Source organism: Gymnoscopelus microlampas (assembly GCF_963454915.1).
Source record: "Gymnoscopelus microlampas genome assembly, chromosome: 21".
NCBI classification, from domain to species: domain Eukaryota; kingdom Metazoa; phylum Chordata; class Actinopteri; order Myctophiformes; family Myctophidae; genus Gymnoscopelus; species Gymnoscopelus microlampas.
Genome location: NC_139958.1, coordinates 5743794 through 5763536, shown reverse-complemented (window position 1 = coordinate 5763536; position 19743 = coordinate 5743794). Strand labels below are relative to the sequence as shown.

The window sequence follows — 19743 nt, the reverse complement described above, 5'->3', positions numbered from 1 at the left end:
TGTGGAGGACAAGGGAAAAGCAGCCCCAGCCAGGGCTGCCAGGTTTTGCGAGAGAAACAAGCCCAAAAGAAGCGACTAACTACTAGCCATTGTAGCCAGTGGTTCCCAAACTTTTTAGCTCAAGAAAGACCCAAAAGACAAATCAGCAGTGGTGGAAAAAGTACTAAAATTCTTTACTTAAGTAAAAGTACCAATACTGCAAAATAAAAAATACTCTGTTACAAATAAAAGTCCAGAATAAAAAGAATACTTGCGTAAAAATTCAGACGTATTGGCATCAAAATGTACTTAAAGTACCAAAAGTAAAAGTACTAAATATTTGAAAATAGCAGATCTACAAGCTCACAACGCGTCGCGATGCCACGCGTTGTGAGCTTGTAGATCTGCTATTTTCAAATAGCCTAGGTATAAAATAGGTTTAAAGTGGTTAATGTATGTTTCATTATATCATAATTTATATCTGAAAAGTAACTAGTAACTCAAGTTTTCAAATAATTGTAGTGGAGTAAAAGTACTATATTTGCCTCTGAGATGTAGTGGAGTAGAAGTAAAAGTATAGACAATTAATTGGACATACTCTTACTCCTTTAAACCTCGGCTATTTGAAAATAACTGATAACCTGCTATTAGATCTGCCATTTAAAAAAAACTACTCAAATTTTTTTTTTTAAATAAAAAACATTTTAACAACACAAATCTTGTGTCTTGTACCATTGGTTTTTAAACATTTAGGAAGCACGCCCAAAGTAAGCAACTACACTTTAATAAGCAACTACACAAAAAACGCAACTCAAAACGCAACTTGCGCAACTACTTTACCGAAAAATAAGCCCAAATTCGCTTATTATACGCGGACATGGCAACACTACAGCAGCAGCGGGCCCAATCGGCCCTGACGACACACAGCAGCGTCACTGACCCGGGATCAGCACAGCCATGGCCACGGTCTACACGGGGCCCTTTAACACGCTGGTGCGAGCAGTTAAAACTGATCTGCGGTCAGTTGTTGTATTGTGGAGATAAGTTGATCCCACTTCTACACACAGGGAGACGAGGGGAGGAGGGAGGGAGTTTAATCTGCCCTCTTAAAGGAGCCGCGTGTAGTAGTAGTAGTAATAATAATAATAATAATATTTATTATTATTATAGATGCTTTTCTGACACCTTATTTACCACTTTAACCATTTAAGCCATATTGTGAAAATAGCCGATCTCCAAGCTTAGCTCAGGATTGTGTTGTTGTTTATTTATTTATTTATTTATTTGTTTATGTATGTATGTAGCCGACATGTCCTAAATAGGGACATACAAAAACACAAGTTATGGAACAAGACCCAAATACAGCAGCTGGTTCTGAAACGTTTTCATGTCTCTAAGGATATAAGGACCCCCAAAATTAATATGTATTTGGCTGCGGACCCCCATCTGAAAATATATTGTGCCAGGGACCCTCCACACAAGATTTGTGTTGTTAAAATGTTTCAAAAACATAAAGAATTGCCGTTCTACAACAAGCTCTCACCGTGTCACATCATGATGATGCGTTGTGAGCTTGTATCAGCTCATTTCAAATAGTCAAGGGTTAAAGTAGTTAAACGGTTTTTGATGCTATAGTATTAAGTTAACTCATTTTGCTGTGGACCCCCTGGAACCCCCTCAACAACCCCTAGGTTGTACTTTTTTTTCTCCCTGGAGGTTGTTTTAACTAACAAATAAATCAAATCGAGCAGTGCGCAGTTGTGTTTAGGAGCGCGCGAGCGAGCCTCCCTCGTCGCCATGGCAACACTCTGTCACTCTGTCACTCTGTCTCGTGGAGCCAGGAGGCGGGCTTTGGCCAATGGCAGAGCGGAGCGCTGTGCGCCGACTCCGAGGCCACGCCCACAAGTGAACGCGATAAAAACGCAGCGAGTTCAACGTGTGGAATCACAACTAGTTAGTTAACCAACGAACCCAACGCTGAACACAACCAACTGGAGTTAAACACACACCTTTGGATTATTTTAGTAGGTACTGTCTTTATTAGCTACCGTATTTGTTCACCTCGACAAAATAACTATCTTTCTTGGAGAACAACAACACCTGCTCTTTGTGGATTGTTATTACACAGACTTCACTATAGCGTATACTTCTACTTAGTTGTTGTTTGCCGAAAAAGAGCTGATCAATGTAGACTATGCTAGCTAGATCTGTTTTTGACAGCGGTCATTACAGCCAAAAGTCATATGTTTCTGCAAACAGTTGTTGCTTCACAAAAAACAACTGTTTGCAAAGCACACATTTGCTTTGGAGTCAGACAATAACAGCCAATTTAGCTAATGCTGTCTTTATTTACATGCATATATGCTGTCTATATTTGAACAGTAAAACGCACAATTGTTTGGTTTTGCATTTTATGTGAGTGACACTGACACAGACACTGACACATCGCGACGCGTTGTGTGCTTGTAGATCTGCTATTTTTAAACATTTTAGTACTTTTACTTTTGGTACTTTGATGCCAATACCTTTGTACTGTTACTCAAGTAACATTTCGAACACAGGCCTTTTACTTGTAACAGAGTGTTTTTATATTGTTGCTTTATTTGTTTTATTTAACTCAGTTTCTCAGCTATGTTTAATAAGTTTCTTATGTCACACTTGCTTTAGCAATGTAAATGTAGCCTATACGTTTCATATGTCTTTGAATTTAATTGAATATTATACAATTTTTTGAATTTAGGATTGTGAGACAAGTCAATGTCATGCAAGGGGGGGGGGGGGGTGTCAGGGGGTCCACTGCAAAATAATTGATAGTTAGGAACCAAATGGACTCTTACAGGGTCTGTAACTCTGAGAGTGTACACATGGAAACAAATGAACCATTACGGGTCCATTTAGTTCCATTTATACGCTCTCAGAGTTATAGCGGTCCGTGGCCATAATGCACAATATCAAACTGGGGGGGTCCCTGAAATGTAAGGGACCCCCTGCTGTAGCTAGGTGACATTACTAAGTGTTTGTGTTGTTATTGTTGTGTTTCAGGATGGACTCAGTGAGTGAAGCTGTGGAGGAGCTGTTGACCTCTGCTCAAACACACAACTGTCTGACTGTAGGAGTGTACGAGTCTGCCAAGCTCATGAATATGTAAGTACCAGAATCATTCGTCACATCACAGGTTTGCAGGTGTAATACAGTGCAGGGTGAAATTCGTATTTGTGCACGCTCCATCGTTTTCCATAAGAGAAAAGGAAGAAGAAAAAGAGGGGGGGGGGGGGGGCAAGGGGGAAGAGACATCAATAAAAACAAACAAATGATCTACATATTTACACATAGTACATCTATCTGGTGCGATAAGTATCTGTGGTAAGACATAAGGGTATCACCAGTGGCGGCCTTTCCTATGTTTCACCCGTTTCAATTGAAACGGGCCCCCAACCTCAGGGGGCCCCCCCAAAAAAAAAAAAACATTTATTTTTTTTATTTTTTTTTTAAATATATTTTTTGACTCGCATCCCAGTCCGGGACCCGCCTCTGGCTGGCCGACGTCCAAGAATTTCATGCAAGAAGATGATGTAGATCTGATTGAATCAGGGCTCAGCTCAAGTGAATCATGTGAGTGAGTTGTTTTAGCTGTCTGTCCATGGTGGAAGAGCAGATAGCCTAATTAATTTATTTCGAAAATGCAGCATTATGGATTGTGGAAGCAAACCAACTTCAGTCCACAATTATTTTTTTTTATTTAAAAAAAAAAAAAAAAAAAAAGTGTATTTATTTTTTTTTTGGGGGGGGGGGTGCATATGGGGCCCCCATATGAGCTCTTGAAACGGGCCCCCAGATCATTAAGGCCGCCCCTGGGTATCACTATTACATCACGTATACCACATTATATCACTTATTCATCTGAATATAAGATTATACGATGTCACATATTAATCTGCATATTTAACAAGCTTATGAATGTGTAAGTACAACGATAATTGCTCTTCATGTTGATAGTAAAAGTCATGTTTTAATGAAGTGGTGTTGTGTTGTTGTTGTTGTACAGAGATCCAGACAGCGTGCTCCTGTGCATCCTGGCCACAGATGAGGAAGATGAAGATGACATCATCGCCCTCCAGATCCACTTCACCCTCATCCAGGTGAGTCTCCCTCGCCCTCTCCCTCCCTCCCTATAGTGTGTGTGTGAGTGTGAGAGAAAGGGAAAGAAAGATCTCTCAGTCAAGCAATGTGCAGATCAACTCGTTTTTGCAGTTTTATGATCCAGTCTAGAGCTCAGCGGTTATAACTTCACGTTACCAGGCGGAACGGAAACCAAGAGTGCCCGTTTCTCCTCCAAAATGATGATTATAATTTGTTTAGTTTGGTATAATCGTTTCGTTTCATTTGGTATAATAATAGTTTGGTATATCCATCTTTTATTCTAACTCGGAGTGCGACTATAGCGAGACTAAACTACTTGATTTGGCAGTGTGTGGGTGGACCATAAACAATGTGGTGTCAAACGGAAACCACAGCCGAAAACCACTTTCTAGAACTCTAGAGTAGGCGAGGCCTGCAGATCACACTGTCACTGGTCAGTTCACAATGAGTTCAGAATGAAAACCAGGGCTTCCTCTGTGTGGGAAAACCTGGTGATGAGAGGTTACTTCCTCCCTAGTCTCACCTTGTGTATATATCTATGTATTTGTATATATATCTATGTATTTGTTTTATTTAACCCATCTCTTCTGCTCTCACCTCCTCCTGCTTCTCTGCTTCTCTCTTCTGTAAACCTCTGTGATGTGACAATTATAACTGATTCTCTGATTCTCTGATCCTGATCCAGGCTTTCTGCTACGAAAACGACATCGACATCCTGCGAGTGTGTGGCCTGAGGCGTCTGGAGCAGCTCCTTGGAGAAGAGCCGGAGCCTGGTGGTAGCTTCACCTCCACCGACGACCTTCACTGCATCCTGGTCACCGTAAGTTCTACTCACACCTGCTCCATCCATGTTTCCTCCTAGTGCAGGGGTCTTCAACAGGGGGTCCTGTTGAAGACAAACAGGGGGTGTAGTGAAGACAAAACACTTTTTTTTCCTATTGATTAGTCACCCCATGGAGACTTGAATTCATGGATACATTGGATATATATATATTTTTATTGCATTCCTAAGCCAATAATTTGATGACCAGCGGACCGGAAGGCAGCGGTTCCGGTAGGAGACACAAAGGAGACTCTTTGTGTCTCCTACCGGTGCCACTGCCGGTCATCACATTATTGGCTTAGGAATGTGACAAAAACAAAAAAAATATCCATGAATTCAAGTTTCCATGGGGTGAAAAAAAGTCATTTTGGGGGTGAACTATCCCTTTAAGACCAGGGAATGTTTCCGCTTTAAGCGTAATTATCCAAAAGGTTTCTCTCTGGAGTAGCCGTTTTAAAACGTGTGTTGTTTGATCTTTTCCACAGAACTCCCAGAACATCCAGCAGGCTCTTCTTCAGTCCATCAGTAAATACTGTGCAGAGAGTCGCAGCCAGGAGCAGTGGGTTCCTCACCTCACCCTGCAGGAGGAGACCCAGGAGGAGATCTCTGGGAGAACCACTGACATGGTGGAACGCCACAGCGGCTTCAAAAACCTGTCAACAGTTCCTCGATTCTTCCTCTGTCTTCAGAGAAGATTGAGAGAACTTGTCGGGATCTCAAGACAGCATCATCACCATGATGAGTCTCACAGCAACACAACGTCTGTCTGTCTGGCTGAGTGCCAGCCACCACGAAGTAGCTGCTGGTTCCGACGCCACAAGAGAAAGTAACACAAAGAACATTTACTCAAGTACTGTACTTGAGGAATTTTTACTTTACTTGAGTATCTCCAATTTCCAATACTTTTACTTCTACTCCACTACATCTCAGAGGCAAATATTGTATTTTTTACTCCACTACAATTATTTGAAACCTTTAGTTACTATTTATTTTGTAGACTTTGATTATTATTACAAAACATACATTAACCACTTCAGCCCTATATACTTTATTTCGGCCATTTGAAAATAGCCGATCTACAAGCTCACAATGCGTCGCGATGCGCCGCATTGTGAGCTTGTAGATCGTCTATTTTCAAAAGATATTTATACATTTGAAAATACATTTTGAAATGGGACATTCTGCATGATGAATACTTTTACTTTTGGTACTTTAAGTACATTTTGATGCCAATACCTTTGTACTTTTTACAACACTGCAATTGACTCATACATATATGATGCATATACCGTACATTTCACATGTATGTGTGCTGTTGCACTTTTTGTATATTTTCTATTGCTATTTTGTTCATTACATATTGCACTGACTGTACTACTGATATACAATGCTACCTTGCTGCCTTTAAATGTGACAATGACATGTTTTGTGCAATAATATATTTTTATATGAAATACAGATTTTTATTTATGTTACACTACTACTACCTTGGTGCCTTTAAACATATTGTCATCATTTTATATTGTGGAATATAAATGTAGGTACGTTTAATGTTACAAATGCTACCTCTGTTATAATATTTAAATAAAGTAATGTGGTTGATTGTTATACTGTACATTGTGTTCCATATTCATTTGGTTACATTCCACAGCTTACATTAGAATGTAATTTTGTTTGTTTATACCTCACATTATATTATACACATAAAGAATGCACTCTGCAAAACCAGGGTACTCTCTGAATGTTATTTGTCACCAACAAGGTACACTTTACACAGCTTACTATAAAAACGCAATAATAAAAAAAACGAATGGACTCTTTTGGGTCTGTAACTGAGAGTGTACAAATGGAACCACACCCTCAGAGTTAAACTAATACTGAGGATTTTACAGTGTAGATTGGGGTCCCACAGAGATACAAAATGTTGTCAAATGGTGGTCCGTGGACGCATGCATATCAAACTGGGGGTCCTTGAAATGAAAAGCGTGGAGAACCAGTGATTGTCACTATTAACTATTATTATTTTTAGGTGCTTTTACTTTATTTTAGTATTCCCATTTTTTGATACTTAACGCTTCTCCACACTTAACCACATCTCAGAGGCAAATATTGTACTTTTTTACTCCATTACAATTATCTGAGAACTGTACGCTTCTGTGTAGATTTAGATTATTACAAAAACATACCAATTAACCATTAACTAATTAAGCAAATAGCCTAGCTTAAGAGCTTGTAGATCAGCTATTTTTAAAGATGTGGACACATTTTGAAAACCAGACTATATAATACAAGACTGTTTACTTGTCGCAGAGTATTTCTACTCTGTGGTATTGTATTGTATTGATGCTATCTTTACTTTCTACTATAAAATGTGATGAATACTTCTTGGCGCAGGTGATTGAACGCCAGCAGGGGGCGGCATCACACCACAACACAACACAGACTGTCAGCTCATTCATCCAGCGGTTCCCAAATAACCCTTTTGGCCGTGCACCCATGCGTGCACCCCCTGTTACCTCCCGACTTAGCTGACCATTGTGAGCTTGTTGTAGCTCTGCTATTTTCAAACATTTTAGTTATTTTACTTTTTGTACTTTAAGTACATTTTGATACCAATACTTTTGTACTTTTCTTTAATTCAAGTAAATTTTGAATTCCGGACTTTTGCTTGTAACAGAGTACTTCTACATTGCAGTATTGATACTTTTACTTAAGTATTTGAGTACTTTTTTCCACCACTGCATAAATGTTTATCATATATTTGATTGATTTTTTCTAGAGTGTCATCATGCTTCCACGGAAACTCAGCCCAGAACACTTTTACATTTCATTTGACATGAACAATGAACCAACATGATAATTCACAAACAATAAACAATGGTCAAACAAATAACGAACTAAAACACTCAAGCTTCATACTGTACATGACAGATTACATAAATACAACTTAAAATAAACAACATTGGGCCTGTTATCTCACAACTTAACAGGAACCTATTTGAAAAGCTGAGATTGTCTTCTACTCCAGGCCCTAGAAACAAAATGTGCATCTTAAACACCTCATAAATAAACAACCACTCCAACTTCTGGCCATCATTTTCCCAGAATAGCTCAGGTTTGAGTTTTTGCATTACATCAAATAAAGGAACCCTCATATACAGTATATGTGACATATTATTCGAAATTGGGTGGCTGCATACAGTATATGTCTCTACATATATGTACATATTTCCATATGTGGACAAATATATAAATATTTCCTATATCCACATATATGCACATATATGAACCTGAATATGGCATATATGCAGCATATTTTCTGCATATACTTGCCATATATTTCCATTATGTTCATATCATCTAAAACAGGGGCTTCAACAGGGGGTCCGGGACTCCTAGGGGGTCCTCAGAGCTACTATAGGGGGTCCGCCAAATAGTTTTTTTTACATTAACCACTTGAACCCTAGAATTCCCTTTCTGAGGGGAACATTAGCCGAAAATAGAAGATCTAGCAAGGCGTTGAGAGCTTGTAGATCTCCTATTTTTGTCAAAGAGGTATAGGTGTAGAGGGAAAAAATAGCAGACTAAGTAAAAAAAAAATTAAACTGCTTCATCTCTCTCTCAGCTAGGGGGTCCTTGGCCTGAAAACGTGGAAGACCCCTGATCTAAAATATCACCACAGCGCCACCATTAGCCTTTTTATTTCACGCACTCGCACACCACAGGGGGCGCGCGCACCACAGTGTGGATGTGTATTGACGCAAAGTGAACCTGTGATCCTCAACCGTTTCCACTGCAAGACCCCCAGCGCTGCCTGTCTCGTGCAGGTGGGTGGACAGATGGGTGGATGGGTGGGTGGGCTTGACCAATGGCAGAGGGGAGCGCGTGCGGCGCAGCCACGCCCACAAGTCAAAGCCAATAAAAGGCAGTGAGTTCATTCTACGTGAATCGTGAAAGAGAATCAGTCACAACACAGTCTGAGTCTCTTATAGTAACACAACTATTACTATCTCTGACTATCTCTCTATCTATCTCAGACTAGTCACTCACAACCCTACTCACTGCAGAACAGAACGGATCAGAACTTTACCAACTGAAAACAGGCAGTTGGATTCATTATAGCCTACTTTACTGTCTTTTATTACCACCTGTTTCTAATTGTTCACCTTGGAAAAACCCTTCTCTTGGATAACACACCCTGCCTGGCTCTGTCTTCAGTATGTGTGGAACTGTGGAACATGTGGATGGATGCATCACCAACACAAAGTGAGTAATGATGTAAGCAGTGTTATATTGATGTGCGTTAAACCTCATTTATTATAGCCTACTCTGTATTTGTAACAGCAGGGAGGGGGGTTGTAGATAGCCTATAGGAGATACATTTTAATGCATTTGTAAAAAAAAAAAAAAAAAACCCTGCTAACCCTCCTTACTTTATGCTTTTTTTTCTGGGGACCCTCAGTGATCCCCAGCTAAATCATTGATAGTTAGGATTCTATTAGGTTCCATTTGTACGCTCTCAGAGTTATGGGGGATCCGTGGCCCTTAATGCATGTATCAAACTGGGGGTCCCTGAAATGAAAGGGACCCCCTGCTGCAGGAAACATGTCTAAGTGTTTGTGTTGTTATTGTTGTGTTTCAGGATGGACTCAGTGAGTGAAGCTGTGGAGGAACTGTTGACCTCTGCTCAAACACACAACTGTCTGACTGTGGGAGTGTACGAGTCTGCCACGCTCATGAATGTGTAAGTACAACATAATGTAGGCTACATCTATGCACATGGATGATTCTTGTTTTTAAACTTAGGTAAAAGTAGCAATATCACAACATAAGAATATAAAAATGTACTTCAGTATGTATAATAATAATAAAATGTTTTATTTATATTGCACTTTACATTTGAAACAAATCTCAAAGTGCTACAGTAGCTACAGAATAAAAACATTTGCATAAAAACTAAATATTAAAAAAAACAAAAGGAGTCTAAAAAAACAAGCCTAGGGATTAAAACCAGAAAAGCTAACGGAATGCTTTATTAAAAAGGAAAGTCTTTAGTCAGACTGTGGAGCTCTTATGGTCCAGGAGTGAGTTCCACAGTCGAGGGGGGGGCAGCTGAACAGAAAGCCTGGTCGGTTGCCCATGAATGTATGGCCCTCCAACTACTGGTTTCAACTGACTGAGTGGTGGTCATGTTTTTAATGAAGTGGTGTTGTGTTGTTGTTGTACAGAGATCCAGACAGCGTGCTCCTGTGCATCCTGGCCACGGACGAGGAGGACGAAGACGACATCGCCCTGCAGATCCACTTCACCCTCATCCAGGCCTTCTGCTACGAGAACGACATCAACATCCTCAGAGTGTCCGGCCTGCTGCGCCTGGAGCAGCTGCTCCTGGTGAAGCCCCATGGTGCCTCCACCACCGACGACAACAACAACAACAACGCCAGCCAGCCCAGAGACCTTCACTGCCTCCTGGTCACGGTACGTTCTACTACTCAGACACCCCATGCTCCATCCAGGGTGTCCTGCTGGTGTATTTAAACCACTTAAACCCTATATGGTTGACCGTAGAGTCCCATCAGGGCTCTATACTAGGGTCTTTTCTGTTTTTGTGGGCAAAGCTTTCTCAGAAAATAGCAGATCGACAATACGTATGTTGGGGTTTAAGTGGTAGCAAAAGCTCAGATTCAAAAGTAGCAGATCTACAAGATCAAAACACGTCACTTTGAGCTTGTGGATCTGCTAAATATGGAGATAGGAGGTTTCTGCCCGACAGCAACGATATAAGCGATTAGTTTTATTAACTATTTCACCACTATCTTTGCCTCATGTATTCATATACATATCTCATGGTGTTTATGTCCACTAATAAGAGACGTCGTGTGTTGTTTGATCTCCACAGAACTCCCAGTGTCAGAACGTGGACATCCAGCAGGCTCTTCAGTCCATCAGTACATTCTGTGAAGAGAGTCGCAGCCAGGACCAGTGGGTTCCCCACCTCGCCCTGCAGGAGGAGACCCAGGACTCGGAGATCTCTGGGAAAACCACCGACGAGGCGGAGGTGGAACTCGTCCACGAAAAAATCATCCCCACCGGTCTGTCTGCTGTCTGTCTGAGTGTCGGTTGAGCCCGTCAAAGCTTTGGGAAGCATAGAGCCATTTTGAATGGATTATGGAAAAAATCCGACATCTTGATCACGTCTCTCTCTCCAGAGATAACGTGCGTACGTGCTGACGAGGTGATGTGTTTAGTTTTGGCACTAAACTAAAGTAGCAGCAAAAAAATGGCAGGAAATCTTGTCAGGTGGAGTAAACCTGAACTCCTAGTATATGCCACAACGTATCTGCTGCTTACTCCGTCACAAGAGACGCATCGGGCGTCTGCCCTGTATGGTCCTACTCACCCCCCGTAGAAACTGAGTGGAGAGAGGGGGGGCATCAGGTCGGTGGAGGACGGTATAGGGGAGATGTTCCTCCAGGCTGCTACCGTTTTGCTGCTGGAATTCCAGGACTGAAAGGAGGTGGAAATGTAGGAAACAGGACCGGCTGGTGGGTCTCATTCCTGCAGAGGACTGGCTGATCGGGTTGGGTGGGTGGGTGGAGGGTGTTATTGGGAGCGAGAACTTTCCCCATGTCGCGCTGCATTGTTGGGGATGTGGCAACAGATCTCTGCCTTGACCAGAGAAATGGGGAAAAAAACTATGCCAAAAACTCAACGCTCAAAGCTCTGCCAACCTCTTCTTTGTGAGAAAAGACATGTCATATGTATCATATGTGTTGCTGTTTCACTTTATTTTCTATGAAATAATGCAGATATATATATTTTTTTATGTCCTGCTCATTTACAATGACACGTCCATGTCCATTTTTGTGCAATATATTTATTATGAAATGCAGGTACTTTTATTTAATGTACTACTGGTTTACAACTGTACCTCGCTGCCTTTAAACATGACAATGTCACTGTTTGTGCAATATAAATGTATGTACGTTTAATGTTACAATGCTACCTCTATTTTAATATTTTAATAAATTCATGATTTTTATACATTGTGTTCCATATTCAATTCATTACATTCCACGGCTTATATTAGAATGTCATGTTGCCTGTTCATACCTCACACACAGAAAGTTTGCACTCTGCAAAAACAAGGGCCCTTACTGAATGTTACTTACTGTATTTGAAGCCATTTCACAAACAAGGTATGCTTTACACGAGTGGTTTTCAACCCTTTTCATATCAAGGTCCATTATTTGTTCAACATTTGAGCCACGGACCACCGTTTGATTAGATTTAGCCTCTCAGACCCAAGACTTAAGAATATTTTGTATTATGCTGTATTGATGTTGGTACCATAGGAGAGATAACAGGCAAACGTTGATAAAAAAAAAACAATTCTCCTACATTCTCTAATTGTGTAGACTTCTTGTAAATTAAGTAATTCAGATGTTTAACAACAATTTAACTCTTGAGAGCATAAAATTAAACCAAAAGGACCCGTAAGGGTCCATTTGGTTTCATGTTACACTCTCAAGAGTTAAAGAGCTATAAGAGTCCATTTGGTTACCAACTCTCTATCATTTAGATGGGGACCACCTGGAACCCCCTCAAGGACCACTGGTGGTCCCCGGACCACTGGTTGAGAACCACTGCTTTACACAGGTTACTATAAAAACAAATTAATTTAAACACGTATTAAAGTCGAATTAAAGTGTCAAAGGGGGGCAAAACCCCAATAGGCTGGTTTTGTTAAAAAACACACAATCTGGGTTTAGGAGTGTCAGTGTGCTTCGACACACCTGTTTACTGTGGGCTCTTGGACACACCTAATTCTAACACACCCAGTGTTAATTTGATTAGCTGCAGCTGTGCTGCTTACTTAGCTGTGCTGCTGCCATGTGTTTAATCTGCTGTAGTGTTTTAACCTGAACTGGAAAACAAAGTACAGAATGAAGTTTCATGCCCTGCCCTGACCCTCCTCTAACGGCCTAGCCTGTAGCCTCCCTGTTTTGGGGCGAACATTCTGTGAAAATAGCAGCATGGGGGCGGCCATAGCTGGATGGTTAGTGTGAGCCCGCCTAGGTCTCCAGAGGTATGATTCCAGCTGTCAGCAATGTGTCCCTGAGCAAGACAGATTTACCCCTAAAACTGCTCGCTCCTCTGTGGGCAGCACTCAGCTGGGTGAAGGTGAAAACTGAAGTGCCCCTGTGGGATAGTGATGTGTCGTTCATCATGATCGATTCGTTCAAAAGAACTAGTTCATTTGCCGCGAACGTGAACGAGCTCGTTCACTTTCTGAAACTGTTATGTTCACGCACAACGTAAAAAAAAACTGCTCCCGCGATGGTGTTTTACACACATTATAAAACATACATTAACCACTTTAGCCCTATTTCATACCTAGGCTATTTGAAAATAGCAGATCGGCTATTTTCCATTTTGGGTACTTTAAGTATATTTTGATGCCAATACTTTTGTGCTTTTACTCAAGTACATTTTGAACACTAGAAAATAGCGCTAACTGAACGAGAACGTGAACGAATCATTTGAACGAATCATTGCCGTTCGTTCACTGAAATGAACTTTTTTTCCCACCACTACTGTGGGATGTGGGAGACACACATTTCGCCTCCCATGAATGTAATTCCTGGATACGCGTCCGATACAGACAGACGCCCAGAGTCGGGGAGGTGTCTACCTTTATTATGTCTATGTGTAGAAAGTGACACAAGGAGGGGGGGGGGCTGGTATGGAGTATTTCAGGGTGTATAGTACTGTAAGTGGTTAAGCAGCATCGTAATGTTATCTGTAGCCGTGCAGCAGGTTGTGTTGCCACACAGGTTTTTCAGGGCATCATGTGGTCTATTCTTCTCACCCTCACGTGATGCAAACTATACACCATGATGAGGATTTACTGCAGCTAATCACAGTGATGACAGTCAGTGATGGGATGAAGCAATACCACAATGTAGAATTACTCTGTTACATGTGTTTTACAAGTAAAAGTCCTGTATTCACCATTTTGCTTAAAGTATACTTAAAGTACCAAATGTAAAAGTACTCATTATGCAGAATGAATGTTTTTTTTTTCTCCAAAAGTTTTCAAGATTTGTCAGAGAGCTTGTAGATTGTCTATTTTCAAATAGACTAAATATGAAATAGGGCTTAATTGGTCGATATATGTTTTTAAATAATAATCTAAATCTACCAAGTAACTTGCAGGCTATAACTAAAGTTTTCAAATAATTGTAGTAAGAGTAATAAGAACAGTATTTGCCTCTGCAACGTAGTGGAGTGGAAGTGTAAAGCATTGAAAAATGGACCAGTAAAAAAGTACCTCAAAATGTGTACTCCAGTACAGCACTCGAGTAAATGTACTTAGCTACTGAATTACACCACTGATTATAGTGTATTTATCACGTAATAATCACTCTCTCTAACATGGATTGGGAGGTGAGGAGCTATGTGTTATTCTACCTTTTGCATCCAACTGGCAGCATCCTTCTGTGAATGCTAAACGTCCTTACACACACGCTCCCTGATATCAAAGCCACCTTCGGGTCAGCGCTGACCAAACCACCAGCTCACAGTTTGTCAAGGAAGGATGCCACAGTTTTCTGTGACATGCCTGTCACCCTGCCACCACCTTCCCTGTTCCCTTGGACACGAATTATAGAGACCCTGTTGCCCTCCTGCGGTGCGACGCCATTGAGGTACTTAATGTTTGTATTGTGTTTGCAGTGGAGAAATGATCATGAGCTTTGGATGGTCTCTGAGTGAATGATTAAAAACAGTTACGAAATTTACAGCAAGCAACACGTTTCCCCCAAAAGGCCTTTTTCACGCAAACTGATGATAAGGCACACCTGTGCTTCTCTGCAAAGCTTCTCTACTTAATGGCCAGTGCCTCACAGTGCATTCAAAATACTCCAGCAGTTTGATACGCAGGCATATCAAATCAATTAAATCAAATCAATCAAATGTTATTGTCACAATACAAATACATGAAAGTGAGGTGACATTCTTATTCATGTAGGCCAGGGGTGGGCAACTTTGATGATGGAGAGGGCCACTATATTTCCACACTCACTCCAGAGGGCCACATTGCATATACTGTCAGGCCATTCTGTCACGCAAAAGTAGCAAAAATAGCCGATCTACAAGCTCAAAACGCGTCGCAAAGCGGCGCGTTTTGAGCTTGTAGATCGGCTATTTTTGAATTGGAATCCTGATATTTTTTTGCTATTTTTGAATTGGAATCCTGAAAAGCAATTTTTTTTATTTAATTTCAAATGCATTTAGTTATACTTATGTTAACTTTAAGAACTTAAATACAAATACATTGGACATTTTAATAGTCATTAAGCTGCTAATATAGACTGAAGTAATTAAAGGGTGTCATGTTTGGAATTGTAGCAGCTGAAATGAAAAATATATCAATATTCCGATATTAACCTGCGAGCCGCATAAAGTGAAGGTGGGGGCCGCATGTGGCCCCCGGGCCGCCAGTTGCCCATGTATGATGTAGGCTTTCACGGTTGCAGTTTAAAACAGTAAAACTTTATTGCCACATCATTGGTTTAGAGATGTAAAGAAGTGTGGGGGGGGGGGGGGGGGTGTCGTTTTTGCTTGAGCTCCATCATCTATCAGAATGTAAAAGGAGCATAAAAAAAAGCCTGAGCAGCATGTTAAGATCAGTGTCGTCATGTACATTAAAAAGAAGTCCAAGATCAAAAATTAATAAAAAGTTACAGGCAACAGGCTTGGGTTTTGTTCAACAGCCGTGACAGTTGCTATAGATAAAGTGGGTGTACTGGATGTCATGTACCCACTGCGAAAGACCCATGATTTTCGTGTAACTATTTAGAAATGCACAATGATACGTAACAACATAGTACATTTTGTGACAGCATAGAGTATGTGTTTTGTGTGTTTTGCAGAGGAAGGCATCACCACCTCTGCATCCAACTCACACTTCCATTCAGAGTCAAATGTAAAGCTCACACCAAGCAATTAACCCACTTCCTACCAGTCTGCTCAACAACCTGCAAGAGAAACGCCTCTCATTTGAAGGGGAAATGCATCATGATGTTTATTAAGTGTTTTTTCACCCTGCATTTGTTTTTTTAGAGATTCTCTCTCTGAAGCGTATTGGTCTTGCTGCTGCAGCAGTTATAGGATGCCCCCCCCCCCCCCCCCCCCCTGACTTCTGACATCACACGCTCCTCGCACCCCTAGCCTACGTTTGATAATGGTTTGGATTGGAAGATAAAGTGTGTGATTCTGTGATCTACTATTTTCAAATTGCCAAAGTATAAAATAGGGCTTGATTGGTTAATGTATGTATGTAAGTATGTATGTTTTTTTTCTTTTTTCTGCAAAGTAATTTTGTGCAGCAGACTCATTGAAGCTCTTGCACCGTGACCTAAAACTTAATAACCAATTTTATTCGTTAACATGGTTTGTATTTTCCACAATGTAATCTCAGCATCACTGTATAAATGAGGGACGTCCTCAACCATTTCTCACAGAATCTTGAATAAATGTTGAATCAATCAATAAATCAAATCAAATCAATCAATTAACCTTTATTCATCACATACAATTAAAAAAAAGTAGTAATTTCCGAAATGCAGTGAAATGTATACAGATAGTGAGTGATATAGACAAACAGGACTAAACTAACCTAAAAAAATAATAATAATAATCAACCACTAAAGCACTTAGGAGCATGTTGCTTCATCATTTTCAATCCACAATAAATACATAGAAATGTCCATAATACTGTATAAGTGTAGTCATGTGTCCATGTAAGCAGTGTGTGTGTGTGTGTGTGTGTGTGTGTGTGTGTGTGTGTGTGTGTGTGTGTGTGTGTGTGTGTGTGTGTGTGTGTGTGTGTGTGTATGTGTGTGTGTGTGTGTGCGTGTGCGTGTGCTTGTGCGTGTGTGTGTTTTGACCATGACAGGTATTTGGTCAACATCTAGACATTTGTAACAGGTCACCCTTTTCACCGTGGTTCCATTCATGTTAAGGGGGGGGCGTATAATGATAATTGTAATTAGTGTGGTTGCCCAACAGGGCAACCAGACTATAGTACTCTATACACTTTATTTCTTTATTAGTGTGGTTGCCCAACAGGGCAACCAGACTATAGTACTCTACACACTTTATTTCTTTATTTATAGATAAACAATACTTTAGAGCGCATCTCCTCCCACAGTTTTTATTCCCCAATGTCGTGCCATATATCAAAATGACCGTCTTGAACGGGAATCGTGCGCGTGTATAGGGCTAAGAGATTGGTTGAATAGTTTAATTGATATTAATTTATTAGTGCATTAAATTTTCCCATCCACTTTAATGTAAAAGTCAAAAAACTCAAATTCAAGTATTTTTTTCTCAGAAACCTTAACAGCTAGAGTTATCAGATTTGGAGGGATAATTTATAATTAAGTCCCAAATTATTTAACAAAATATCACACCATTCGGCCTCATGGTGGCGCTATAACAGCCCCCTTTACGTTTTGGCTCGTAACTCTTGAACCGTAGGTCCTAAAATCAAAATTTCTTTTCACCTGGATTCCTTGGGTCACGACGCATCTCCCCATATAGGCCACGCCCATTTGCGTCAGGATAGATTTTTTGATATTGATTTATTAGTGCATTAAATTTCCCCATCCACTTTAATGGGAATTGCAAAAACTCCCATTCAAGTATTTTTTTCTCGGAAACCGTAAAGGCTACAGTTACAAAACTTGGAGGGGAGGTTAATAGTTTTTTGAAAAATTATTAACAAAATAATCACACCAGTCGGCCACATGGTGGCGCTATAACAGCCCCCTTTACCTTTTGGCCTATAACTCTTGAACCGTAGGTCGTAAAATCAAAATTTCTTTTCACCTGGATTCCTTGGGTCACGACGCATCTTCCCATATAGGCCACGCCCATTTGCGTCAGGATAGATTTTCCGCCATTTTGAATTTTCTTCAAAACACACTTTTTGCTCCTTTTCCTTCAATTTTTTTCCAAATCTCACACAAATCGGTACACGTGATCTATGGACCCATGCGATAAACCTATCCAAGCGGAATTTTGATAGTCCGTACCGTCCGTCCGTAAATGGCTTCCAAAGTTAGCGGGAGGGGCCCGTTTGACCAAAAATGCCATAAATCACGAACGAAACGTCCGCTCAATCCCAAATTTGAATCACATGTCGAGGGTGGTATACTAAACCAATCCCCAAAAGCATTTCTGCTTTGATCCATAGGGGGCGCCACGAATGCTCAAAATGTAACCGTTTGATGCAAAAACCTTATTTTGGGGGGATCGATCCTCTCAAAATGAAACGCAAGCGATCTCAGGAGTGACGACACAATGTAATTGGCGCAGCCCCCGACGTTATTCCTCCCGGCGTATTCCTCGAGTCCCGGCGGCCGCGACCCGCGACCGGCGTCGGCGCAACCACACTCTGCAATTTCCCCGGAATTGCGACGCGTCTAGTTTCTTTATTTCTTTATAGATAAACAATACTTTAGAGCGCATCTCCTCCCACAGTTTTTATCCCCCAATGTCGTGCCATATATCAAAATGACCGTCTTGAACGGGAATCGTGCGCGTGTATAGGGCTAAGAGATTGGTTGAATAGTTTAATTGATATTAATTTATTAGTGCATTAAATTTCCCCATCCACTTTAATGTAAAAGTGAAAAAACTCAAATTCAAAGTATTTTTTTCTCAGAAACCTTAACAGCTAGAGTTATCAGATTTGGAGGGATAATTTATAATTAAGTCCGAAATTATTGAAAAAAATATCACACCATTCGGCCTCATGGTGGCGCTATAACAGCCCCCTTTACGTTTTGGCCCGTAACTCTTGAACCGTAGGTCCGAAAATCAAAATTTCTTTTCACCTGGATTCCTTGGGTCACTACGCATCTCCCCATATAGGCCACGCCCATTTGCGTCAGGATAGATTTTTTGATATTGATTTATTTCTGCATTAAATTTCCCCATCCACTTTAATGGGAATTGCAAAAACTCCCATTCAAGTATTTTTTTCTCGGAAACCGTAAGGGCTACAGTTACAAGATTTGGAGGGGAGGTTAATAGTTTTTTGAAAAATTATTAAGAAAATAATCACACCAGTCGGCCACATGGTGGCGCTATAACAGCCCCCTTTACCTTTTGGCCTATAACTCTTGAACCGTAGGTCGTAAAATCAAAATTTCTTTTTCCCTGGATTCCTTGGGTCACGACGCATCTTCCCATATAGGCCACGCCCATTTGCGTCAGGATAGATTTTCCGCCATTTTGAATTTTCTTAAAAACACACTTTTTGCTCCTTTTCCTTCAATTTTTTTCCAAATCTCACACAAATCGGTACACGTGATCTATGGACCCATGCGATAAACCTAACCAAGCGGAATTTTGATAGTCCGTACCGTCCGTCCGTAAATGGCTTCCAAAGTTAGCGGGAGGGGCCCGTTTGACCAAAAATGCCATAAATCACGAACGAAACGTCCGGTCAATCCCAAATTTGAATCACATGTCGAGGGTGGTATACTAAACCAATCCCCAAAAGCATTTCTACTTTGATCCATAGGGGGCACCACGAATGCTCGAAATGTAACCGTTTGATGCAAAAAACTTATTTTGGGGGGATCGATCCTCTCAAAATGAAACGCAAGCCATCTCAGGAGTGACGACACAATGTAATTGGCGCAGCCTCCGACGTTATTCCTCCCAGCGTATTCCTCGAGTCCCGGCGGCCGCGACCCGCGACCGGCGTCGGCGCAACCACACTC

The 19743-nt window shown here is 40.9% G+C and overlaps 1 protein-coding gene across 1 annotated transcript; it reads left to right on the top strand.

Moving 5' to 3' along the window:
• Positions 1 to 9161: 9161 nt before the first annotated feature.
• On the top strand, positions 9162 to 11066 carry LOC311037369 (growth arrest and DNA damage-inducible protein GADD45 beta-like; the record flags this gene model as incomplete). The annotated part of the gene is made up of 4 exons (XM_084046495.1): positions 9162 to 9208; positions 9585 to 9686; positions 10171 to 10420; positions 10842 to 11066. 4 exons carry the CDS (start codon positions 9162 to 9164, stop codon positions 11064 to 11066), a joined length of 624 nt encoding a protein of 207 aa, XP_083902621.1.
• Between the last annotated feature and the right edge of the window lie 8677 nt (positions 11067 to 19743).